At 48.4% G+C, this 16,594-nt stretch overlaps 6 protein-coding genes across 6 annotated transcripts; 4 read left to right on the top strand and 2 right to left on the bottom strand.

Moving 5' to 3' along the window:
• Positions 1-3,562: 3,562 nt before the first annotated feature.
• Positions 3,563-4,492, top strand: F4807DRAFT_464524 (uncharacterized protein; the record flags this gene model as incomplete). The annotated part of the gene is made up of 3 exons (XM_048002138.1): positions 3,563-3,695; positions 3,865-4,160; positions 4,223-4,492. The coding sequence occupies 3 exons, from the start codon at positions 3,563-3,565 to the stop codon at positions 4,490-4,492; spliced, it is 699 nt and encodes a 232-aa protein (XP_047850163.1).
• A 394-nt stretch (positions 4,493-4,886) lies between these two features.
• On the bottom strand, positions 4,887-7,598 carry F4807DRAFT_277949 (kinase-like protein). Its single transcript, XM_047994649.1, has one exon. It carries the CDS (start codon positions 7,122-7,124, stop codon positions 5,286-5,288), a length of 1,839 nt encoding a protein of 612 aa, XP_047850164.1. The 5' UTR covers positions 7,125-7,598; the 3' UTR covers positions 4,887-5,285.
• A 1,246-nt stretch (positions 7,599-8,844) lies between these two features.
• Positions 8,845-10,779, top strand: F4807DRAFT_278107 (uncharacterized protein). The gene is made up of 2 exons (XM_047994651.1): positions 8,845-8,879; positions 8,964-10,779. Exon 2 carries the CDS (start codon positions 9,308-9,310, stop codon positions 10,355-10,357), a length of 1,050 nt encoding a protein of 349 aa, XP_047850165.1. The 5' UTR covers positions 8,845-8,879; positions 8,964-9,307; the 3' UTR covers positions 10,358-10,779.
• Positions 10,780-11,855, top strand: F4807DRAFT_278092 (uncharacterized protein). Its single transcript, XM_047994650.1, has one exon. The coding sequence runs from the start codon at positions 11,202-11,204 to the stop codon at positions 11,562-11,564; it is 363 nt and encodes a 120-aa protein (XP_047850166.1). The 5' UTR covers positions 10,780-11,201; the 3' UTR covers positions 11,565-11,855.
• Positions 11,856-12,013: 158 nt separating this feature from the next.
• On the top strand, positions 12,014-13,978 carry F4807DRAFT_442568 (glutathione S-transferase). The gene is made up of 3 exons (XM_047999482.1): positions 12,014-12,252; positions 12,324-12,464; positions 12,540-13,978. The coding sequence occupies exons 1-3, from the start codon at positions 12,097-12,099 to the stop codon at positions 13,395-13,397; spliced, it is 1,155 nt and encodes a 384-aa protein (XP_047850167.1). The 5' UTR covers positions 12,014-12,096; the 3' UTR covers positions 13,398-13,978.
• On the bottom strand, positions 13,955-16,040 carry F4807DRAFT_442571 (uncharacterized protein). The gene is made up of 4 exons (XM_047999483.1): positions 15,422-16,040; positions 15,055-15,363; positions 14,182-15,001; positions 13,955-14,097 (listed from the first exon to the last, which is right to left on the bottom strand). Exons 1-4 carry the CDS (start codon positions 15,784-15,786, stop codon positions 14,014-14,016), a joined length of 1,578 nt encoding a protein of 525 aa, XP_047850168.1. The 5' UTR covers positions 15,787-16,040; the 3' UTR covers positions 13,955-14,013.
• Between the last annotated feature and the right edge of the window lie 554 nt (positions 16,041-16,594).

The following is a 16,594-nucleotide window of genomic DNA, read 5'->3' on the forward strand; positions in this document are numbered from 1 at the left end:
ATAGCCCACTCCAGTAAGCAATACGTCTATAAAAGTTCGATCTCCCTCGGCAAGGGCTGACAATTAAGCCACTCAGATTATCCCCATTGCCTCTGATAGGCATCACGAACGCTTTCTCCAAAAGTCCACGGCTCTCTTCGCTATCCAAGAATACGTGATCCCACCATAATATAACATGACATTCCCCCAACACTATGGAAAATGCATATAACACAACGAATCAATCCATAGATAATCGTTGCGAAGAAACAGAGATAACCGGACGGCGTCTTGGAATGTCTTGGGGAGATCTCTATATGAAAAGCCAGTTTCTACCCATTTCTTGTAATTCTTGTGCGTAAGTTTCAGCATCCCTCTTGAGTCGCCCCGGAAGTGACTCAATGTCATGTAAGGCCCCTTGAACTGATTGTCTTGCTACAAATGAAGTTGGATATTTAAGATGTCGAGACGGTCATCGCCAAGATTCTCATAGCCGAGGCTACCAACGTACAGGAGTCTCGTCGGCCATTTGCTGGGGTGGAGGCTTTCAGGTTGAAGGCTTTTACGCTTGTCATGGTTTTCGATGCAGTTATTTATCCATGAGCGACATAATTCTCATGTCGCTGGGCTATCTGTTGAATCAGGGGGTGTATAGTTCAGGCCGTGGTGTCTTTTCATGAGCCCTAATTCCTTACTTACGTTCTCTCGTCCTATCACGACACAGAATGAGTAAAATATCAGTGGCGTTGCTTACTGCAGTTTAAGTCGCTTGAAGATGGCTCACCTGAAGTGCCTGGATAGGCAAAACGACTAATGGGAGCTCCTTCGATATGTGCGTATGATTTTAATTCAGAATACAGGGATATTGCGAATAGATCGCCGGAGTCTAAATCTTTCTCTCATCGGAGCTTTGGTGTATAATGTTTCCATAACCCTTCATCGACGGTTTTGAACCTTTGGCGGATTAGATGGTCAATCAGGATGCATAGCTGGCAACAAGACTCGACTGCATCGCTCAAACTTTCTAGAGTGGGATGATAGTCAAATTTTCTGTAGTTAAGCGATCCCAAATCAAGCTCCAAACCGAAAAAGACCTCGTTGCAATAGTGGCAGAGTCTCGGCCCAAATTATCCTGTAGAAAGGTTTCCTTGGCCATCTGGGAACGGTCCAAACATCATATCGAACAAAAAGAACTGACCACATCTAATCACTCGTTAGATCTTGACCCATATATGAAGAGACGAGAAGAAACAAGACAAAGTGGCCTACTAGAAATATTATGTTCGTAGCTAAGCACACCACTAAAGAACCAGGATATAAACGCAGGTTGAGCGTAATAAGGTTGGTTGATCTAGTTCTACATCAACAAGAAGAGTAGGTATGCATTCTCCTGATTTTTATAGGAATATTCCCACGGGGCGCAGTAGTTAAAGTGTGTGGCCGTACATTGGCGTACGACTACCTGTTTGACCAACGGTCCGACTTAGGCTTTTTCAACCCGATTTAAGGTTCACCAGGCGATAGAGGATGGCTTGAAAAAACCTTAAAAACAGGCGGGCTTGGAGAAGGGGCTTTCCTGAAGACAGAAGGTATAAAAGGCAAGCACCAACAGGTCCAATAGGAGTTGAACCTAAACTACCTTTTATCCCTTCATCCAGTATCTCCTGAATATTCCTAGTAGAGGCGGTGCTCACTAATAAATACATGTAACCAACGTAATGCTGGAGGCAGGAGTGGAGGATACAAAATAACCACGCGTCAGCGATACGCGTCGCTATGTATACTTATAGTACTGCTATAACCATTGGATAAACAAAATCATCACCACCATCATTATCCTTGTAAGGATAGAAATTGGGTAGAAATGGTGGCGCAAGCAGCTCTGACGTAGCTCTAAGCCTCACTAGAAGTCATCCATGGATGTCCGTGAAGCCCCAAGGAAAGCCTGCAGATAGTGATGGAGGAGGCTCTTTCTAATAGATTTAGCTTATCAAGATATGCCCCAAAGTAACCCGAGCATTTCCACGTCGGCGAATATGGTCCCAATAACCTCAGGATAACATGTTCCCAGTATATTCGCAGCTCACAAACATACTCGAATTAAATCTTCGCTTCGGCACACACAGGTTCAGTCCAGGATACTGCGAGTACGTTTGAGCAAGTATGTAATTATGCCGTCTTTATCCTTCCAACCGTAACGAGAATATCGCTAGCGGGATGTTTGCGGCTCGCACTAGGTTTCGGGAACCCCACAATCTTAGGTGCTTACCTGCCCCGAAGGAACGGTACATTGGACGGCGAGTGTCTAATTCTTAGTTGCCGTAGCTAGGTATGATACTTCGGGTCTTTAGCTACCGAAGTACATGACGTAGGTAGGTCAAGCTCCGCGGTGGGTATCGTCCTGATACATACATATCTAGGTAGGTAGGTAGGTAGGGTATAGGGGATAGCTTCGAAGCTCATTGGCTGCTATGTACTACACAAGATATAGAGTATTAGTCTTTAGAGTGCCAGATGTTTGATTCTGATATATTGTAGCTTCTTACCTATCCTGGGACCCTCGATACCACATAAGGCCGTAAAACACGCCCCTAGCTCGACGGGTAAAGGAGCTCAGAACATGAAACAAAGCGTCCAAACATATTGTGCGATCAAACTTTCATAGTATGCTTCCACTAGCCGGTCCACCAATTAGAGATCTAATAGCCGTGAAAAAGGGAATAGACCGGTACAAGGGTACTAATCTAACCTTCTTCGATAGTTCGGACCGAAGTTCTGGGTGGACGAGAATTTGCTCAGCGGGACTGCAGGTAGCCTCCGGTTCATGCAGGTGAAGGGTAAGGTAACTCGAAAGCTCTGACTGTTTGGGATAAAATGGTATATGTAGTGAGCTGGATCGACCTGCATGTGAATTGACGTGCAGCTGGCATGTTGATATAAGTACTAGGTAGACATTCATATGTCGTAGATCATCTGCAGGTGCTCCTGGACCTTGAACTGCTGCCAGATGGGCTACAACTGGAAATACTCGGGTACTTAGGCATTGTACCTAGGTATTTCTGAAGATTGATTAGATCAATGGACCAAAATGAACAGATACATTGTACTTGTATGGCATTTGTATAGTATACATACATATGTACGTACTACGTGCGGGAGGTGTAGTACGGCAACCATGTTCTACCTAGGTATCCAGGACGTTGACAGACCGTCAAGTTGTACAGGGCCAGGTGGTGGACTCCTTCCAGTATATTAATCTCCTATAGCGAAGGTTTGTTAGAAACCTGGGGCATCTGGGGCGCCTGTCTAGGTCCCTCAGTTACCGATATCTTGGGTCTAGTCCAGATTTTATAGCCCAGTGAATCAGTAGAATCAGTGGCTCGAAAATCAAAAATACAAAACCACGTCGGCTCGTTTCCTACCATCCAAATTCACAACACCTCACAACAAAATACCACAACCTTTTCCTTTCGTCTCTTGTTTACTTTCTTTCTCCACGCTTCATCCTTTCGCGAAGTCAACACAATCTCATCTTCGCAGAACAATCATCTCGTCTGTTTACCAACATTATCACACCGTCATCATGATGTTCACTCCTACTGTCCTTGTCCTCGTGGGCGCTCACCAGGTCGCCGCTCACTTCAAGATTGACTACCCGGCCTGGCGCGACGACTCGCTCAGCGAGACTCAGAATTATTCGCAGTGGACCTACCCTTGTAAGTAACCTTCTCACATGTCCTCACCGCACCGCATATTCCTATCATCACCATCATCACCATCGTCATCACTCTATCATCGCGTCGTATTTATTATTAGTATTATTGGCGAAAAATAATAATTCCATTTGTCCTGATATGATTATATAATACTGACAATGGTACACAGGCGGTGGTGTTCCCGACCATGTCGGTAACCGAACCGACTGGCCTATCCAGGGCGGTGCCGTCGCCCTTACTCTCCACCATCCTTGGACCTTCCTCTGGATCAACATCGGTCTCGGCAATGAAGTCACCAACTTCAACATGTCGCTCACCCCCGAGCTGATGAACGTGTCCGGCCGTGGTGACTTCTGTCTTCACGACATGATTGTCCCTATGGACATCATCGACGGCACTAACGCCTCCATTCAGGTTGTCACCAGCGGCGGTGGTGATGGTGGTGAGGGCTCTGCCTTGTACAACGTAAGTCGCGTCTCTACTAACACAACATTAACGTGATGCGTGTGTGACTAACATTGTAAAAGTGTGCCGACATCACTCTTCGAACTGATGCCAAGATTCCCAACGGCGTGTGCAAGAACACCAGCACCATGTCTCTCACCATGCTCGGCGATGGCTGGACCCAGCCCCTCGCCGTCAATGGCACCGACAACATGACTGCCACTGTCACTTCGGTCGTCACTGTGACCGCAACTGCCCAGCCTAGCTCGGCTGTGGGAGGAGTCGCAGAGGGAATCGTCTTCGCCGTTGTCATCGGCTTCGCATGCGTCTTCGCTACAATCCTGTGCATCTAAAGGAAGGGGTTTTCTGTCTTCTGCAAGAACATGAAGGGTATGAAGGGTTATTGAGATGACGAAACACACGGCTTGTGCGCGATGCCGATTTGCTACATATTCCCCCCAACACAACACCACACACCCCTAGGCGTAATGCTCTACTGAAGAGGGGTTGCTACACGAATACGATGTCACGTTAGTCCTCTAGGTAATTAACTGACCAAATGAGATGGAATAATTCACCCACGAAAGAAACTGCGTAGAGACTTACACCATTATGATCTCGTATAATGTGACAAAAAGTGACAATTAATCGAAGCTCACACCGGTGTGGTGCCTGACCGTGCCGCCGATTAGAACAGGCATGAACAAGTGTTCGCTAATTCAACCCCAATTCGTCGCGATGTATTCCGGCGACGCCCATATATCTATCGAATAACGCCAGCACCTGTTAAACGTTTCTAGCCCGGATTCGAACCGTCGAATGCGACAGCTACCTTCTAAATTGTAAATTGTAAACAACTATGCGACGTCGAATAGGAATGTGGCCATAACGTCGGTATCCCCTCCAAAAATCCTACATGTTTTTGGCTAATTGAGGCAGGTATGCCGCTTCGAGCTACATTAGCATGTGCTGGCGACATCGAGTATTTCGTCGCGCGTCAGCGCTGAGGTTTAAGGTGAGGCAAGATATGGATTAAGATAGAATATCTGATCGGGTCTGATCTGATCGGCACTGATATGACAGACAATCTGGATCGATTCGACGCCATTCGTCCATTCGTCATCGACCTCGCACATGTCTATCGGCTCATTTTCTTGCGACGACATTGTCTTTCAGCAGATCGGCTATGACTTTGGCCATCGTGATACGCTGGGTATGATTTGGAGTCAGCATCTGCAAGACTAGGGACTCGACGCGATCTCGCGGATTTAGGCGCGCCTTGGCCTCATTGACCTCGCTGAGCCACTGCTGCATCTGCGTGACCGCGGACGCAGCTCTGCTGTGGTGCCCGTGGTGGGGAGCCGTCTTTCGGTTTAGGTCTGCGATCATCCAGTACAGCTGCTTAGGGTGTCCCTGACGGCCGCGGGCATCCGGGAACGGGATCTTGCGTAAGACGTACAACATCGTGACGCCGAGCGCCCATACGTCGGAGGCGGGACCGCGCAACTTCTGTCCTATGAACTCGGGCGGCACATAGTAGGGTGTACCACCGTTCGTGGCCGGGTCAGTGGTCCGGGTTGATAGTCCGAAGTCGCAGAGTACGGCGCCGCGGTCACGCGAATATAGGATATTAGCGGGCTTGATGTCGTTGTGAGTTTTGCGCTTCTGGTGGACGTAATGCAAGGCGCCGGCGATGTCGCGTAAGATGCGCACGGCATCTCGCCGATCGCCTACGAATAGGTCCGTCGCGCCGTCGCGCCATACGCCACGAGCCGCTAGATCCTTGCCGTCCACGTGCTCCATATACAATGACAGGTAGCGCGCGTCGCCGCCGTATAATCGCACGATCGACTCATGCTGCAGATCTTCTTGGCTTTGATACTCGCGCAACCATATGTCGGCTTGGCGTATCACGTTGCGGTGGGTATCCTGCGGCCGTGCATCTGAGTTAGGACCGCGCGTCTTGAGCACTTTGACCGTTATGACACCGTCCGGCACGCTGGAGTGTTCCGCAGTGAAGACTGACGATGCGCCCGTCGTAGCGATCTGCTCTCGCTTCGTTAGTCGGTACTGATCAAACTCGCGCCCGCCGGGAATGGCGGCTGTCTCGTCCTTCTGAACCTCTAGGAGCGCGTGGCCGTTGGGAATGGCGACCTCTTTTGTCTTGGAGGCGTTGGGGTAAGGAAATATGAGCTCCTCGTCCTCTGGGCCCATGAAGATAATTACGCCATCTTTCTCTCGGCCATCTTTGCGAGCCTTCTTTCCGGCGACGGGGCTATCCGGCTCGTCATCACCGGCATCAGGGAGGAAGGATCGCTTTCCGAATGAGTTGCGAGCATCTGGGGTGGCGGTTACAGATGAATCGAAGCTATCACAAGGGACTAACAGCGTGGCGGGACGCTTCTCTAGTATCCTGAAGTCGAGAACCGGGATGGAGCGAACGCTGATTCGCCAACTGCCCGGAGATAGATCCTTGGTGGTGCCTGGCACTATTTCTTGATCAAAGTTCGATCCGGGGACGGGACCTGATTGGGAGACCCTAGCGAGGACGATGGGTACGTCCGACTTATTTAGTAATATTAGGCTGTCGCTGGCCGGATCATAGTACAACTCGCACCATAACGGCGGCCTACGCTCATCTTCGCCTTGTGGTATTCTAATGGAGAAGTTGATATCTTTCGATGTCTGAGTCACCGCCAGCACTCTGGATCTAGGCTGGGAAGGGTCGGCCACCTCAGCGCGCAACGCTAGCCACTGGACATTCTCATTTCCGGGGCTCACTGAGCGGTTTCGCGTCAGCGGTCGCACCAGAATTCGTATGCCTTGCTTATGGTGGTCTTCCTCGATAATTAGGTCGTCCAACGGGACGGTGTCGTGGTGTGCATCGCCGACCTCGTCGACTTGGATACTGCTGTGGAGTCTCTGCTCGAGTTCCTCCGAGGTAAACGGCTCCGTCTTCTCCTCGGAAGGGAAGACTTCCGCCATCACAAGAATTCGATATAATGTGATATAGGATAGGGATGGTTCAGAAGAAGAGAAAGAGGGAGAAGAGACGAGTGTTATTCTAGTTAGATGCAATATGCAATGGAAACGATTGTTGCGAAGGTCGCTATGGTTGGAAAGGTCGATTTTGTGGCTATGCGCAGAAGAGACGGGAGAAATGGAGAATTTCTAGAAAGGAAATGGGCAACTCAACACGGGCGCTTCGATTCACTATTCGAGCGCGTTCAGAACAGATTGACGGGTTTCTGTGTCTTTCTCAGAGAAGACCTGTCAGGTGAAGTGTCCTCAGGATCAATTTTACTTCAAGCAGCTACCTCAGGTAAGCCTTGGTTGAGAGTCATAATGTCACCTCTAGGAAAACGTTTGGGAAAAGGTGAAATGCTGTGCGGCTGATCCCGTCCTCTTTACTCTGGGGGGGAAACCTATGGGATGGGATAGATCGGCTGCCTGGAGATCCCTAGGGTCGGTCAACCTACCTCTGCGTCTAATGGGGGTAGCTATACCTGCTTGGGTGGAAAAAGGCCTATTAATAATATCCCTGGTGAGATGCTAGTTCGCCTTGGACTGCCTGGATGATAAGGCAATAAAACACCTCGAAACAACTCATGTTATATAAGCAAAGTAGCTTAACTCTTCCAGGAGGAGTAGGAGTACTTCAGAAGAATAGACTTTCTGTATGTCACGGGTTTTAGGGCTGAATGCTCGATGTTGCTCTGGATCGAAACAGCATCGTGTTCGCTACAATGGGAGATGGTCGCGGCCCGCTGCATGAGCAGTCGCAAGTGACTTAGGTGACTTAGAGACGAGATTGTCTGATTAGTCCGTCGGAAGGGGTGAGGGAAGCAGATGGCTCAGATCCGTCAAGTGATTCGCGAGCAGGCAACGAGGCGGCGAGAACGACACATGGAGGGGCCACCGGTTGACCGGCATCCTATCTGCCTATTTCGGCCCCCAAATTCCAGATGGCCAAGATGAGTAAGATGGATCCAGTCAATGGTGGCTGGGTAAGCTGAGCCAACACCATCATCAATCCGCCCGAACACGGACACAGCCCACCATCTCTGCACCTGTGCTGCCTGTCAAGCTGCGTCCCTCTTGCCTGCTTCGAATTGGAAGTTGTGTTAACTTGTTCACTCGCCCCTTGTGATTCCATGAAAATATGGGCAAACGTAAGTGATGTGAGAAGGTATAAGTCAGCTTGAATCAGGTTGAATCTTCCTCAGCTTATTATGATAAATCAAATTGAACGTATCAATTGAAAAAGTGTCTAAGGTGTGACTTGTCAATTCCAACTTGGAATATGAAGTTGAACCGGTGGAAGAAGTTGAGCCTTATTACATTTTGGTGGTGCGATTCGAAGTTGTTCTAACTGGTCGAAAAAGGATTCAATCGGAGTTACTAGAGGACAAGATGGTGGGGGCAAATCTTGGTCTGTGCATTGTGTGAGTGGGTCTCTTGTGAGAAAAACCCCACCTATTTATCATGCGTCTTATCTAATTGGCCAAAGTAAAGCACCACTTTCCTATTATTGGTCGAACTCTGTGGAACGTTGGAGCAATCCAACCAATCTGATTCGGCCGCAGTGTCCTTGTGGCCCCCAAAATAAAACAATTGGTCTTTCCGATTGATGCCTCAGGCTCTTAAGGCACGATTTCCTCGGGTATGGTATCTGGCGAGTTCCCACTTCGTCTTCACCGTCGACATCACGATCTCCAAACAAAGCGGTCACATAGGAATGTACGGTAAAAACCCCCTTTTACCACCACAGACCACAACAAAAGCACACCTGTAGTGCATTAAACTCGCTAAAAGTCAACGAAGACGCCCAAATAAATAACCACAGCCAAAATGTTTCACTCAACTCCACGCGTTTAGATGGATCCAGTCCTTACCAGCAGCCTCTGTACCAACGATACCCAATCGAATAACGATATTGTACACCTATTATTTCCTTCACTACTCATCAGTAACCACCCTAATACTACCGACATCAACTCCCTAGATCACCTAGAATATCACCTACGAAGCGTACGCCTAGTCCACCCTATTCGACACGCTCACCCCCCGTTCGCCCACGATTCAACTCCTAGCGACAGTTTCCCGATTCGGGAGACTGGTGTTTAAGTTGGTCGACAAGATTATATAGCTCTCGCATCCCCCGGAGAATGGATGATCCCGGTTGGTCATGGCCCGCTTGGAAGTTTGGGATGAAGAGGGAAGAGCTCTTCACCAAATTACATGATCAGTATAACACCATCAACTTCTCCATTCAGGATCCCGAAGCCTTTCATCATGACGTTTACGAGATTTCCAATACCGCAACCTGCGCCGACGAGTTCCACCGTCTACTGGCGGACCGCAAGCAGCTGCGGCTGAACGAGTTGAACCAGAGCCTGGAATCTGCCTCTGTCGAGATCATTGCTAATCCGAACTTGATCGGCACTTACCAGTGGCAATTCGCCATTCAACTTTTTCGTACAAGATCGCTTGACTCTCTCGTGAGATACTTCGCATCCTATCTCCCAGACGATCATCCCTGGCATCGGTCTACCGATGACCCTACGTCGAAGCCTTTTTTCGACGAACCGGAAGATGATGGTCCACTCATGACATATGAACCCTATCCCATCAACACCGCCGTGACCTCGATTCCGGAAAGTCATCTTCCTCCTTCTCCTCGATCCCTTACGATGTGCTCGGAGAATTCCCTGGCGTCGACACCAGCACGGACGCTGTCCTTCTCCGAAGCGGAGACGGATGCGGTGGTGTTATCGGCGACTTTGTCTCACGGTTTCGATGATGGAGAAACATCGCAGTCAGATGCCTGCGAATCTCTAGCGACCTCCATCTCTGATATGTCGGAGATGGAGCCGTTGGAGTCGCAGCCAGAGGAGTTCGAGGAGGATGACGATATTCTGGAGGAGGAAAAGCCGACGCCGAAGAGTTTTACGAAAAGAGAGGATATCAGCGAGTCAGACATGCCGACACCTCAGAACGATTCTCGATCGGATTCATACGTAGACGATGAGGCTGCGAGGATGATATCGTCTTCGAAGCATAACATGGCCTATAGAAGTGTTCAAGATAGGAGTGGAAGTCCAGGATTGCTGAGGTCGCGACGGAGAAGTCCTGATGTGGGGCGGGTGCGGAAGTCATCTCCAGATCCTACACGGATTAGACCAAAGGTCCGGAGGCGCTATCTAGGCGGCACTTAATGCTGTTATGAAACTGTATATATGCTATCATGCTCTGTAAATACCCGTAATACGCTAAGTTTTCTTCATTGTTATTTCCCCCCCTGTTTTGACACTTTCCGTTTTAGGGTATGACGATGACTTCGGATGGCCGCGATTGGTAACATGTTAACGGCTGCGATTGACGCAACGAAACACCTATTCCTATGACATATTCCTAATATGGGACTAACGGCATTGACATTGGTATCCCAACGGTGAATTCGTTATTACAACTAATAGCTCCGCAAATAGGAAAACCTTATAAATGAGGCCCTCGCTAACAGATATCTATGACTATTATCGCCATGCTAGCCTACGTGCCTACATGTAGGTACCTAGTAGGTAATGAATTGCAATGGATGGATCCATACCTTAACCCCTCCAGGCTACTAACTATGGGCGCAGAGGCCTAGCTTACAGCGCTACGTGCGCTAAAACAAAGGTTGTATTTTAGGGCGTTCATGGGTTCGGGTACTGTACTATTATTAGCGCTTCGTGCCGTGTCTGTTTGCGGCGTGCCGGCAAATAGGTTGTGAGGTCATCGAATATCATACAGACGAGATCACGACTCATGAATACTGGTATGAATATGTGCTACGCGCGCAGATGATGATGAGTATATCTAATAGGTAATGGTTGATTATCTCCCTTTGTTTTGTATACTACGTACATAGGTAAGATGACAATATTATCAACTACAATTTCGACTTATTATCATCCATCTCAACAGCTTGGAATTATATGTCAAGTTAGACTTCCGTCCAATAGCATCAAACTATAGTCACTCCATACAATACCCAGTTAAAACAAATACATCGGCAGGATGACGGAAACCCTACGAGAGAAGGCGACGAAGCAAATCAAGGGTCCTAACGCGAATCCGAGCCAGCTTGGCGATCCCATAAGTCGCAAGGCGGAACAGAGCGAGAACGTTCCCACCGACGAGGAAAGGGGCGCTTCTAAGACTTCGGAGTCATCCTTTGGAGGTCCCACGAAAATTAGCAATAAGAACGGTAAAAGCAACGGCGACGAGAGTCTACGAGAGAAGGCGGTCAAGAAGCTTCACGGACCTCAGGCCAACCCAACTCAGCTAGGCGATCCTATCAGTCTCAAGGCCGAGACAACCGACGACAATCCCACAGATAGAGAAGACGGCGCTCATAGTAAGAGAAACTCAAAGCTATGATGGTTTTGTGAGGTCTGTTAGAACAGGCACCCGTCTATCCGTCCATCTGATATTGAAGATGTCGGGCTGAGCAGATGCCGCTCTCCGGTCCCTCGATGGCCGATACCGAGTATACAACTAGGATGTACCTATCGCATAAGTAGTCAAACCTCAACGACCCTTAGGTACTCTTATATGAGAATCAGTCAAATAGAATATCAACTATAGCAACGCGGTAGTCTATTAAGTCCGTGATCAACGTTGAAAATTTAGATTATTCAGAACCAAGCAGTGATTATGTAATCGTGCCCGTTTCATTAGCAATTGCACCTCCCTATAATAGACCTGCCCGGAAGTCGCACAAGCGTCCGTCGCCGAAGAGCAGTCGCATTTGTCATCTAAACCAGTATCGTAACACAAAAACGTCACTCACACATTGTTCAGGTAAAATATTACTCCAAATCGTAAGAGACTAAACCTAATAAATTCATTATGTTACGAGAATTGCAGTTTCCAACCCGATGGCGTAATACATCCCCAATACATCCCCATAATGATTGTCCGACCCAAGAGACTTCCTTCGTCTTTCTATATAACATTCGCAATACCCTTAAGGCAACCATCTTCGCAACGAATTAGATTCATTTCCCATCATAAGTCATTTACTAGGTGTGTTAATCACCAGTGTTTTAGAAGCATGTCTCAAAATGTAAGCGATTGAAACATATTACGAAGAGAATGACACGAACTATCATGCATGAAACTAATCACGGGGACAAGACCAAAATCGAGTATCAGAAGGATGGTCATTTCACCAGACCAGCCAGTACATTCCGGAACTTCGTCTCCGCAGATCCCAAAACTCAGTTTCCTGCTGAGAAAGGACGCTACGCACTATACATTTCCCCGGGTTGTCCATGGGTACGTATCATGCCCTATTCGGTCGTGTATAAGTGATGAGTTCGGCGACGGCTAATATAGTCACAAAATCGCAAGGCGCACCGTACTATAATCGTGCGTGCCCTTAAGCGTCTCGAGGATGTCATTGACTTGTACATTTTAAGCCCATCCATGGGCGAGAAGGGCTGGTTTTTCGACGGCGCGCATGGTACTCTGCCTAAAGACCCCCTGTACGGCTTCACCTATTTACGGGAGCTGTACTTCAAAGCGAACCCCGACTTCGACGGTAGGTTTACCGTGCCTGTGCTATGGGATAAGAAGGCCGGCACCATCGTCAACAATGAATCCAGCGAGATCATCCGCATGTTATACTGCGAGTTCGACGCCTTCATCCCGGAGCAATTTAGGGAGGTGAATAAGCCTGGTGGCGGTTTATATCCGGAACACCTTCGCAAGGACATCGACGAGCTGAATGAATGGGTCTATGACACGGTAAACAATGGCGTGTACAAGTGCGGGTTCGCCACCAAGCAAGAATCCTACGACCAAAATGTTTATCCCCTATTCAAGTCGCTCGATCGGCTTGAATCCCTCCTAGCGACTCAAGGGAAGCCTTTCTTATTCGGCGACCAAATAACCGAGGCTGACATTCGCCTCTATACGACTATCGCACGCTTTGACGTCGCGTACTACCCAGTGTTCCTCTGTAACCTTAAGAGCATCCGCCACGACTACCCTCACCTACATCTGTGGTTCCGCCGTCTATATTGGGACGAGAGCGCGATCACAGGCGGTGCTTTCCATAAGACCACCGAACCGTGGATCGGTTTGTACTCTACGGGTTACTCGACCGCGAGGAATAGGGTTACAAACAGCCAAGCTGCCGTCATTGTGCCCAGAGGGCCGGCCGTGCTTGTTGAGCCCCTGGCGGAGAGCGAGAAGTTGAAACTTTGATGAGATTTCTATGTAGTTTTGATCAAATTGGACGATCATAACGACGTAACGAGGTTGCAAAACCACATGAAAGAGCTTAACTGTCATATTCGAGATATTTGGATTTAATGGCAATCACAGATGTCTAGAGTGCGTTTTATAGGTACTTAGGTTACTGAGGCCTGTCTAAAGATGTAGTGCAAGATGATACTAAATGAGTATAAATCTAGTGGTGCTTTAATCGAATCTGCGATATGTGAGACCGCCTACTCACCACAATTAGCCATGAATTATCTCAATCTGTGGTGGAGTTGTACACATGGAATGAAACCTCTTTACCCCTCTTATATTTTCCCATTTTTTTTACTTTTCTTCAGTGAGTGACTATGTATCTTCTAAGCTGCAAGTTACAAGCTCCCGAATGAGATTACGTTATTCAAGCGAGCTCTTCAGCTCAGGAGTATGAGAGCTAGTTCACTTAACCCATAAACTTACCCCTGAACCCATTCCTCAACCACGAGTTTCTTCTTACTACTTATGTTTTTTCTTAATTTCAACTAATCTGGAGGCAAGCACTCTTTTTCGAGACGAGTAAATGTAGCATTACTATTAAAATCGTTCCTTATTTAGAACCTAGTTAACGCTTAAAATATTTCAACTCCATGTATCGTAAAAAGGGAAACGTGACAGCCGTAAACGCAGCACCCAATGGTATACCCAGCTAAATAGAAAAACGTCAGTCTTTATACTCCACAACTTTCATACGGATGTTTAGCAGAAAGTATAAGAATGCAATACAACTTACATCAGCACCATGTTCACCTACTAACTTCGCGATGGGGCCTACAAAGTAGGTCTGATCCATTCCCAGCACGACGCCAACCCAACCGATACAGAACGCAGTAAAGGCCGCAATACCTAGCGGGAGATATTCTGTATTATCCCATTGGTCCCACTTCCACCCTGTCTTGCGCCGGAAAATAACATGTTCTTGTAAGACAAGGACTACGAAATTCGCGAGCCAGTACCCAATGATGACCAAAAAGTTATTGAAGATGGCTAAAAGGTGTTTATATCCCGCGATGGCGCAGATGGCGTATATTACTACAGCGAAGGTGCACCAGAATAATCGAGGAATCCTTTCGGCGCTACGGTCAAGTAGCTGGAAAGAAAGGCCGGTGGAATAGGTCGAAGGAATGATGTTGGCGCATATACCCAGCGCTAGGACGACGCAACAGAAATGCCCGAAAGCTCCTAAGGGAGAGAAGGCTTCCACCAGAAGAGCACCTAAGGAGACATCAAAGGCAGCCGCCCAGCTGGCATTGTGAGCCAGCCCGGTAGCAAGACCAATGCCGAGAAATTCGACGAAACACTTCCCGAGCAGAAGACCCAAGAACGTCATTAGGAATATGATGTATCTGTTGGATGACTTGGGGAAGTAGACGTAGAAATCCGCCGACTGAGAAGCCCACCCGAGAGGGACCGAAGCAGTAAGAAAGAAGTAGCTCAACCTGTCTCCCACCACCGTAGTACCAGTTCCCTGGCTAGGTGTCGCTGTATCGAATTTAGGGCTAGCGCAACCCACGAGGATGAAAAGAATAGCGACTTGAGGCACCCAGGCGTATCTAAGAGAGCTGTCAATGGCACTCCACGCAATATGTGGAGGAGAGAGTTTTACCCCTGGTACGGATGAAAGAGTTTGATACCAAAAGTGCTCACAAACCACGTTATAAGGGCCGTAACTATTATCCCAACAATAGGGGACAAGGAACCGCCGCTCACAGCCGAGAGGATCTGTCCGCTAACAACACAGTCGATCAAGCCATACCCGACGTTGATCACGATGTTAAACAAGGCAGCAAGCTTGGCGGGCCAGTACCCCATTGCGAAACGAGCAACCACCACAGTCCTGTTCCCCGAAAGCGCGCCGAATGTGGATACGTAGGCGCTACAGACCGAACCGAGAATCGTGCCAAAAGCGCACAACCTTAGGCGTGAGAAATCAGTCGACGACGAGCGCGCGCGGCCAGAAAAAAAGGACTTACAGCATAGAATCGACCAACCCCAGCCCATACGAAACAGGTCCCAGTATACCCGCCGTGAACTGCACCGCGGTGCAGTTGGCCGAGAACCAGATGGACCACATCCACACGTAGTCCCTCGCCGTCGGCTTCCCTTCCCGCGCCGATTCGGGCACCTGCTGGATACCCCGGGCCTCGAGGCCGAAGAGCCGGTCGAACTTGTTGGCGAGTCTCTCGAGTCGGTTGCGCGGGTCGGCGATCATGAGGACCTCGGCCTCGGCGATGTCCTCGGTGCACAGCTCTGAGGATGTGGAGGCCGGGACGTCGCGACCGGAGCTCTTGGAGGCTTTTTCGGGGTCGGGGATGGGGAGGGGGGTTTGGTCTGCCATGGTGTATTTTTATGAGAAACGATGGTTGAATGGAGTCTTAGAATACATAGGGGTTCTGGTGAGCTTGCCATTATATACAGACGTCAGAATGCATGCCGGCTACCTATCATACCGCGAAGCATTACGATATGGACAACCTGATTGGGTTGCATGCACGAGTGTAGCTCTGCTACTGACGTGCATAGTATCTATGGTTATCAGTTATATTCTTACATACGCGCATTGTCGCCAAGGTGGTAGTGATAACACCCCTACCTGCTATTCTTATCAGATGGAGATCATCTTCATACCTCCACTCTTGGGTCTTGACACCACCACTTTTGGAATCGCAACTCTGTACCTAGGCTTGTCGCTTTAATACTCTTGGATAGTTATCCATAGGAAGTTAAATAGGTAATAAGGTAAGTCATACCTAAATTATTCCTCCGAATCTATTGTTAGCATGCTGAAGGTTTGATACCATTCGTGCGAGAGCAACCTGAGCGAAGACGATATAATTCTGGATTTCGACTACAGCCCAGAATCAGATTACCACGATACAGACCTAACGCATCAACAGCCCTTTTGAGTGAGAATCTGAAGTCCATTTGCCGAAAATTGCAGCATGAATATGGGTAACGTCTGATTACCTGCACTGTCAGGCTCTACTGCGGTAATGGGTCGAGCTGTGATCCGATCATTGCCCTCATAGACCGGATCTTAGCAACCGTCACCTGATACTAGGAGATAAATCATATTGTCTTTCAGGAAGTTTCTGCAGAATATGATAGCCAAACTAGCAAGCGCGGAGGGCATATGCGGAAGGCAT

The sequence above is a fragment of the Annulohypoxylon truncatum genome (assembly GCF_022578515.1).
Source record: "Annulohypoxylon truncatum strain CBS 140777 unplaced genomic scaffold F4807scaffold_41, whole genome shotgun sequence".
NCBI lineage: Eukaryota > Fungi > Ascomycota > Sordariomycetes > Xylariales > Hypoxylaceae > Annulohypoxylon > Annulohypoxylon truncatum.